We start from the raw sequence: 9,478 nt of genomic DNA on the forward strand, positions 1-9,478 counted from the left end.
CTGAACTCTCATACACTAATTCTAAAATTTCCTGTAAATTGGTATAAACACTTGGGAAAAGTGAAAGTATTTACCAAATCTAATCATTTGAATAACATTTAATCAGGCAAATTTACTCCTATGTAAATACTACCCCCCCACCCCCCCAAAAAAAGTTCCCCAAAGGACATGTTCTCTAATGTTCACTGAAGCTTTGATTATAACTGCCCTAAACTGGAATCTATCTAAATGTTCATCAAGAATTGCAGAGACACTGTAGAATATTTGCACAATAGAATTCTATACACCAATGAAAAATAATGACTTACAACCAAATGTAATTATATGAATGAATCTCACAAACATAATTTTGAGTGAAATAAAGTAGGCATATGATACATAATTTTATGTACAGGGGTTGACAAAAGTAGATTTACAGTTAGTTGTTCATATGGAAAATAATACAATAACTAATAAATAATACAAGAATAAATTGTTGCACCTACTTACAACTGTAAAGTTACTTTTGTCAACCCCTGTATAAAAAATCCAAAAATAGGCAAAAGTTATCTATGTTGCAAAATGTCAGTAATCGTCATCTGGAGGGGAGATGGATAATGACTGGAAAGGGCATTGGTGGTCCTCTAGGGTACTGGTAATGTTCTGTTTTTCTTTTTAAATTGTTTATTGCATGAGAATGTTGATCTTACTAAATTTTTTTAATTTTATTTTAATCATTGTCCAAATACAGTTTTCTCCTTTTTACTCCCAATCCAGCCCCCCCTTCTACCCCTCCCCACTTCCCTCCCATTACCACCCTCCCCTTAATTTATGACCATGTGTCCTTTAAGTTTGTTCCCATGAACCCTTCCCACTGTCCCCTTAAATTCCCTCTACTCTCCCCTGTGGGCACTGTCAGCCTGACCTCTATTTCAGTGTCTTTGGTTATATTTTGCTTGTTTCTTTGTTTTGTTGTTTAGGTTCCTGTTAAAGGTGAGATCATATGGTATTTGTCTTTCACTGCCTGGCTTGTTTCGCTTAGCATAATGTTTTCCAGCTCCATCCAAGCTGTTGCAAAGGGTAGGAGCTCTTTCTTTCTGTCTGCTGCATAGAATTCCATTGTGTAAATGTACCATAGATTTCTGATCCATTCATTTACTGATGGGCATCTTGGTTGCTTCCAGCATCTAGCTATTGTAAATTGTGCTGCTATGAACATTGGGATGCATAGGTTCTTTTGAATTGGTGTTTTGGTATTCTTAGGATAGAGTCCCAGCAGTGGAATCACAGGGTCAAAAGGCAGATCCATTTTTAGTTTTCTGAGGAAGTTCCATACTGCTTTCCATAGTGGTTGTACCAGTCTGCAGTCCCACCAACAGTGCACTAGGGATCCCTTTTCTCCACAACCTCTCCAACACTTGTTGTTTGTTGCTTTGTTTATGATGGCCATTCTGTCTGGTGTGAAGTGGTATCTCATTGTGGTTTTAATTTGCATCTCTCTGATAGCTAGCAATATTGAACATCGTTTCATGTGTCTTTGGATTTTCTGTATGTCCTCCTTAGAGAAGTGTCTGTTCAAGTTCTTTGCCCACTTTTTAATTGGATTCCTTGTCTTCTTAGAGTGGAGTCATGTAAGTTCTTTATATATTTTGGAAATTAAACCCTTGTCTGAGATATCATTGGCAAATATGTTTTCCCATACAGTTGGTTCTCTTTTAATTTTGATACTGTTTTCTTTAGCTGTGCAGAAGCTTTTAATTTTGATGAGGCCCCATTTGTTTATTCTTTCCTTTATGTCCCTTGCTCTAGGGGACAAGTCAGTAAAAAAGTTTCTTCGTGAAATATCTGACATTTTCCTACCTACGTTCTCCTCTAGGACTTTAATGGTGTCACGTTTTATATATTTAAGTCTTTTATCCACCTTGAATTTATTTTTGTGTGTGGTGTAAGTTGGTGCTCAAGTTTCATTTTTTTGCACGTGGCTGTCCAGTTCTCCCAACACCATTTGTTGAAGAGGCTATTTTTACTCCATTTTATGTTGCTGCCTCCTTTGTCAAATATTAATTGACCATAGAGACTTGGGCTTATTTCTGGGCTCTCTGTTCTGTTCCATTGGTCTATGTGCCTGTTTTTATGCCAGTACCAGGCTGTTTTGATTACAGTGGTCTTGTAGTATAGTTTAGTGTCGGGTATTGTGATCCCTCCTACTTTACTCTTTTTTCTCAAAATTACAGCAGCTATTCGGGGTCATTTATGGTTTCATATAAATTTTTGAAGTGTTTGTTCTATGTCTGTGAAATATGCCAATGGTACTTTAATAGGAATTGCATTAAATGTGTAAGTTGCTTTGGGTTGATCTTACTAAATTTTATGAGGCTGTGCTTATAATACTTTTTTAAAAAGTTTTATTCACTGATTTGAGAGAAAGGGGGAAAAGGAGAGAGAGAGAAAGAGACATTGACCAGCTGCCCCACCCATCCATCCATTCACTGGTTGATTCTTGCTTGTGCCCTGGCTGGGGAATGGAACCTGCAACCTTGGGGTGTGCGACTATGCTCTAACCAACTGAGCTAGCTGGCCAGGGTTATAATACTTTTAATATGTGTACTTTTAATATGCTTCAACAATTTTTAACCTAGACTTTAAAACCCTAAATTATATTTTTTCCATGTTCTACTAAATATTTAAAGAACATGTACTTGAAAAAATCCGAGAAATTATATATATATATACACACACACACACACACACACACCCCTTACACAGTTAATTTCAGTACTTTGAACAATCTCAATGTAACATATTTATGGATACTTTCAGAAGCAAAAGAAGTCCAATTCTGAGTTGAGTATTTATTCAAACTCGCTGGGCTAGCTAGCTATATAGTATATGATGTTGTGATCATTACCTTCCAGTTGGGCTCTGGATACGTTTACAGTGTCATACATTATGGTTTGAGATGACATTTACCAATACCAGTGCTGACAGTGAGAAGTCATTGCTATTGTAAAATCTACAGTCAGACTGTTTGCAGCTTCTTCCTACAGGGTAACTTCCATCTAAGAAAATTCTTTTGTGTCACCTTCAGATACTACAACTTTGGCTTGCTCATCAAGTTAGAATATACTGTTATTGTTTGTGCTAACAGGAATTAGAACTAAATCACAGGCTTTAGATCCAAAATCTAAAAATGAGTGTATCAATGCTTCAAATAGGATCTTTTTTACCTTTAGTAATAATTTTCTGTTTCAAACATAACTATTGTACTCAATTTGTTTCCTTTAACAAAAGATGTACAAACCTCACACAAATTAATTCCAATTTAGTTCTGTACATGTTGATTAACATGGTTCTTAAGCAACCCTCTGAATTTGTGCCAAGCAAAAACTGAGCGTGGAAATTTATTAAGTTCTTGGGTCAGTAACTTTAGCTGATTACTTTTATAAATTCTTAGTTTAAAACACACAATAGCACATTTTAAGTATCTTGAAAATACCAGGATAAAATTAAGACAAAAAAATTTTAAGAATGCCTAAAAAACCTCCAACAGTGAAAACTACTAATAAATCAACTTAAACCAAACTCATGCTGTATAGTCTTTAATTCACCCACAAATTACCTTCTCTTGTCTTTCAGCTATCCAAGACCACACTCTGTTCTTAGAATGCTAATTCCCAAAGGACCACTCAGCATATACTTACGCGCAGCATGCATGACTCCAATTCATAGCATTTATTAAATATTTCCTATGTGTCCACCATTAATATGCACTTTTAATCTAACAGTTTCCTCTACTAATCACATTTGATACCTGAGGAAGCTAAGCCACACAGTTTATGTAACTTACCTGGAGTTCTAATGCCAATAGTAGCCTTAATTCTATCCCAGGCATTGTGATTCACAGCTGTTACATCATGATGACTCCATTTTTGACAGGAACTCAGGTACAAACACAAATTCAGATCACAGAAGACTATGAACCCTGTGCTTGCTATTATTTCATTTCTCCCTTCTAGATTGTTAATGAAAATTCCAGTTCTACTCTGTTAAAACAGCTCTTATTGATGCTACTCATATGGAACACTCTTACTTTCTTTCAGAATGTGAAAGAATGTGAGCTTTAGACCTTCTATCACTACCACAGGGGAGCTTGGGGTCAGTAATCAAAACTAAATTCTGATGCATTTTTAGTCTTTATTGCTGACAAAGTGGGTAACGACTCGGTCTTGGGCATGAAGCGCTGTCCTGGAGACTCACTAAATCATTAGAGCTGATGTAATATAGACTCCCAATACAGCACCACCCACTGATCTCAAAACTTCCAGGAGTCTGAAGTTCACAAAAAAGTCAAAATTTATCACATGATAAATTAAAATGTTTTCCAGTTCACATGTAAACATAAAACCCCATTTCAAAAACTTTTAACATCACTAGAGAAACCAGACACTGTGTATTCTCTAAAATTTATTTACAGTTAATAAATTAAAAAGCAAAGTACAATCAGATTGTAAATCTTAGTCATATGCACATCAAACTGTCCAAAAAAATCAGTTCCATTACGAATAATTGCCTCCTAATGCACTTAAGACATAAGTCCATTAAGAAATATTTTAAACAGGTAAATATTATGTATGTCCATTAAAAAACACCAATTTAAAGGGTGCTGCGGCAACCCTTAAAAGAACAGAAAACTTTTGAGTTAAAAATTGCTCAAAATTTCTTGTATTCTAATATTTTAATGTTTTTATATTGAAAAGTTTTCAGATTTGCACATTGCAAATCAATATTCGGCCACCAGCTTAAGTTACACTTGTCCGATAGGGTCCTCAAACTTGGACAAAATAAATACACACCCCAACAATGACACTTTACACTATCAACAATGAAGCTTGCCCTCAACAATCATGACATTACTGGTTTCAGTAAGGAAAAATAAGTTGCTGGTTGACAGGAAGGGTAAAAAAATGACATCAGAAATTTTGAAAGGTTAACTGAGGTGCCAGTCACCACATTTAGGCACTCAAGAGTTAAAAATTAAATAAAAGCTTAGCAAGGTGATATACTTCCTAGCTTCCTCCTTCTCCTTGTGCCATATGAGATATGAGAAGGTAAAATAATGAATGAAGATCATAGGAGTTCTTACAAAAACTATATACAAGCTAGGCTACAGACTCACTTCAGAGGACAGTAAATGGATGCCTCACAATAAAGGCCACGGTGCCAAGTTCCTTTTCACATTCTGTCCAAAAGTACCCATAAAATACTTTCACTTTTCTATTAATATACTAGTCAACTATATTAGTTTTTTCTTCACATTATGTAAGTTGTAACATAGGTGTTGCTAAAGAAAACTTGGCAAAAATAAAGATTTTCTTTCTACATTTATCATACAAAGCAGAAATGGCATGAATTTTTAACAAACCAAAAAATTAACATACTGAATGCAGGATGGACAATTAGATCCAAACTGAAATCAGACAGACCAGATAATCCAAAGAAGCATATATGTGAATTCAAGTGCTCTAAGTAACAAAGCATAAGAGAAAAAAAGAGCCAAAACCCTAAGTTACAATGAATGCATGGTGTGAAAGATTGTGTTTCAGTTTTGTGCTGAGCAAAATTATCCTCCCAGCTAAGTCTAATTTCAAATCCTCTGGGAAACTATCTAGATAAGCAATATGTTGAAGTTACATTCTAATATGGCCATTGGATTTATTTTTAATTATTATAAAACTATATACAATAGAAGTGGTACAAATACAAATTTTCCTCTTGGATGCTAGTTAGCTTAAAAAGTTAAGGTTTTGGCAGGGGAGGAGGAAACCCTATATAACTAAAATACAACTGGCAATGGAAGCTAATAGGCAAAAGAATATAGATGAGCTTCCTATCACACAAATATAATTTAACACTCTCCATCTTCTAATTATTCTTTTATTTATTCATGTGACAGTGTAGGTAACAATGCATTATCACTGAGTAGTGAATAAAAGACTGTGATGCCTACTGGGAAACTGTATAAAGTCATTATATATTTAAAAATGTTTTTAACAAACAAAAACACTGAAAGTCAAGTCACAAAGCTCCTACAGCAAACTATGCAACTTGGAAAAAAATCATTTCAGAAAGCTATGCTGTTTAAATTCTAAGAACACAAGAGTCAAAATTGCAGCTTTCATTATTCTCCAAAGAAGCTGCCAAGCAGAGATAAACCTTAATATTGGGTATTCCATATGTCGAGTTCCAGCCCAGTACAGATTGCTCCATGGCAGAATACTTAAATTTGAAATAATAGTGGTACAAAAACTTGACCCTTTAGATATTGCAGTAAAATCTGGCTGTGGCACCACTGACTAAAAACCATTAAGTCTTGCTGCCAACAATGACCAAAGGCACTTGGATAATCAAGAGTTACACGCTGGGCCATATGATATAAACACTATTATAAATGTGTAAAAAGAAGGGTTAGAACTCTGTGTGGCTTGCCTATTTGATTCCTGTGGTCTTCAGCTGTCAAAGACCCATAACTGCAAACATAAACTGAAATGGAAATAAGATAAAAAAGGCAACTGGTGGAGCAAAAAATGTCAACTGTCATGATGTTTATAGAAGTGGTGATATTAGTATGGACATTTCTTGTTATCCAAAAACAAAGACAAATAAGAAAGAAAAATAAATCTATTTCACCCAAAGAAACTTCCAACAAGTTATTTATACCAAGAAATGTCCCCACCCCTCTAGATCATTTACAGTTCTGAGGATTCTAGTGGGTATTCTGTTTATCATTTTAATCACAAAATTTATACACATTCGTTTCTCTTATTGGACTCCCATTTTAAAATAAATTATTCTTGAAATATTCCTGGATTTGTATGTTAGATAAGTACAAAGAGGCCATATCATTTCCAATCAGATTCCATCCATCTCTTTAACCAACGCCAGTTTTTTAATAATGTATTCATTTCTTTTAAGCACAAGTCATGTGGTTTCAATGTACTTTAATTTTCGTTCAATTTTTAAAAGTTTAACAACTCAACTCGTCCTAAACAAAACTTTATATGAGTTTTGTTTACCATTTTCTTTAGGAGCTCAGTAAATAGAAACTTTAAATTTCAATATAAAATATCTAGAAACACCTTAAAATATTTAAAACAGTTGTATTTTGCATCTCTTTGTTTGCAATCACTGAGCCTATGAAGTTCAAAGCCATACAAATCCTTGACAGTCATAAGCTTGAATCGCTTAGAAAACATCCCTGGTCAAAAGCACTGGAATCCAGTTCACGTTAGGAAACGAGTGAGATTCAGAATACCCTGAGCACAAACTACTGCAAAACCACAAAACATGTTTGATCTTTCGTCCAGAAAGAGGGGTGGTAGTCCAAAAGGGAAAAAAGGGGGGGGGGCAGAAAACGGGTACCAGGGAGGAGAGGTATAAAAAGCAAGTGAATTCTGGCTTATTACACAAGCACGAAACCAAATTCCTTTGGAAAAATAGTGACTTCTTCGGAGGGCTTCCAGACCAGTGAGGTAGAGTCCAAAAGGGAGAGAATGGATCTGCCCCTACAGTCCTGGAGACGTCTCAATCTGGGGTTAGGAAGAAAAGGGGCCTGTCTTGCGGGTCCAGTGCTGGAAGGCAGGAGAGGGCACACCTGCCCCGGGGTCCCAGACGGCAGCGCAGGTCCAGGGCGCAGAGCCGGGAACACCATCCGGTGACAACTACGCTCGTAAAGTGCACTAGGGGACCGAGTCCTGGCCGGATCTGTAAACACTCGACTGACACTTGTTCATCCCTCCAAGCGGGAGCTCCGTCCGAGGGTCCACAGGGCTGCGTTTCATGCCCGAGGCACCGGGAAGCGGCGGAGCCTCACCACGGGTTCCAGGTTCACTCGCAGGACTTGGTGTGCTCGGCGCCGTGCCGCCGCCAGGCTGCGCTCGCCCCACACGTCGCAGCCGACGCGGATGGTGGGGAAGGTGGTCAGCGTCGGGGTGGCAGCCCTCCAGATCTCCTCTAGGGTGCGGCCCCCGAAGCAGGGGCCAAGGGCCTCAGGCTCTGCAGCGCAGCTCTCCTCGGGGGCAGGCGGCGGTGGCAGAGACGATTTCTTTCTGTGGGCGGCGGCCCCCCGGGCTCTGCGGCGCCTCCTCCTGGCCGCCCAGCCCCGGCCGGGCCTGCGTGGCTGACCGTGGACGGCTGGGGGTCCTGGGGGATCAGGGACTAGTGCCCGGCAAGAGGAGTAACCGTAAACGTCCTTGCTGCGTAGGATGTGCGGGGAGAACTGGTGCTTGAGGCTGCAGAGGAAGCTCCAGAGCTCCGCGTCCGAGCTCATGAACTGCGTGCTGCGGGGCATGAACAGCTTGAAGGCGTCGCCCAGCGCCTTAGTGGTGTCTGCCAGCGACAGCTGCGAGCGCGAATACACCACCTTGTCCTCCAGCGCCTCCAGCTCGGCCCCATCTCCTGCCCTAAAGCCGCCGCCCCGGAAGACCGAGGCCGGGGCCGCCTGGGGCCGCCGCCTCTTCACGTTGCGCCGCATAGGAGGCCGCTCGGGGCCGCCCGCGCTCTCTGGGTTCCGCCGCCGCCGCCGCCGCCCCCTTCTGCGTCCGGCTCCGCGGCGGCGGCCGCTGCAGGCACCTTTCGCCCGGTGCCTCTCTCGCTACTTTTCTCGCCTCCGCTGCCGCCGCCCCACCCCCTCTGAGGGCGGAGGACGCGGGTGAAGATCCTGCCACCCGGTACAAGATGGCTGCCGGCGCCCACCCCTGGGCTTTGTCATTGGACGGCGCCTCGCCCCCTGGTTTCTCTTTCTTCTCCTCTCTCGCTTCCTTTCGCCCTCTGCCTTTCTTTAAATGTGACCGCCTTAGGCCCCTCCCACCGCAGCCCCGTCTCCACCCATTGGGTGCTCTCAGAAGAGGGGCGGGGACTAATGGGGTAGAGGCCAGTTCCTGGAAAATGGTGCTGGGGTTGATGATGGTAGTGGCCCTTGAACCTGAGTCAACTGTTGGGTGGGTATTGGGAAGGGTGCCACGTGTAGAGGAAGAGGTGGACATCAGCTCCACCTTGGGCACAGTCACTCTCAGAATGAATGAGTATGCATTTGTAGATTCACCTGGGAGATCTACCAGTCTGAATAACAAAGAAAGCTATGCCAAAAGGCTGTTGTTCGTATCACAACAAAGAAATTTAGGTTTAAATCAAGAGAGAATGGGCCTTTCACAATTCCCCTCTAAACCCTCAAAGGCCTCTTTTGGCAACTTCATCCCACTTCCCTCTATTGGCCCCAATCCATTTCAAGCAACCACTGGTAATCTAGAATTGTTCAGGTAACAGGGGTGACTTCAGCGAGATTATCTTCTAGACAGTGGAACCATCTTCATATTTAAGAGATACTCTGCTTACTCAGAAAACAAAGTATTTTATACCTATAAAACTAAATACTATTTGGCAAGTTGATCAAAGATCAATTACAACAAAGCCATTCTACTTAAAATATCCTTGTTTTTAAATA

The 9,478-nt window shown here is 40.2% G+C and overlaps 1 protein-coding gene across 1 annotated transcript; it reads right to left on the minus strand.

Moving 5' to 3' along the window:
* Positions 1-4,430: 4,430 nt before the first annotated feature.
* Positions 4,431-8,767, minus strand: CCDC71L (coiled-coil domain containing 71 like). Its single transcript, XM_036010770.1, has one exon. The coding sequence runs from the start codon at positions 8,507-8,509 to the stop codon at positions 7,814-7,816; it is 696 nt and encodes a 231-aa protein (XP_035866663.1). The 5' UTR covers positions 8,510-8,767; the 3' UTR covers positions 4,431-7,813.
* Positions 8,768-9,478: the final 711 nt, after the last annotated feature.

The sequence above is a fragment of the Phyllostomus discolor genome, chromosome 10 (genome assembly GCF_004126475.2).
Source record: "Phyllostomus discolor isolate MPI-MPIP mPhyDis1 chromosome 10, mPhyDis1.pri.v3, whole genome shotgun sequence".
Lineage (NCBI taxonomy): Eukaryota > Metazoa > Chordata > Mammalia > Chiroptera > Phyllostomidae > Phyllostomus > Phyllostomus discolor.

Excerpts from the sequence above, each read along its gene's own strand:
- CCDC71L (XM_036010770.1), bottom strand. The coding sequence starts at position 8,509 with ATGCGGCGCAACGTGAAGAGGCGGCGGCCCCAGGCGGCCCCGGCCTCG.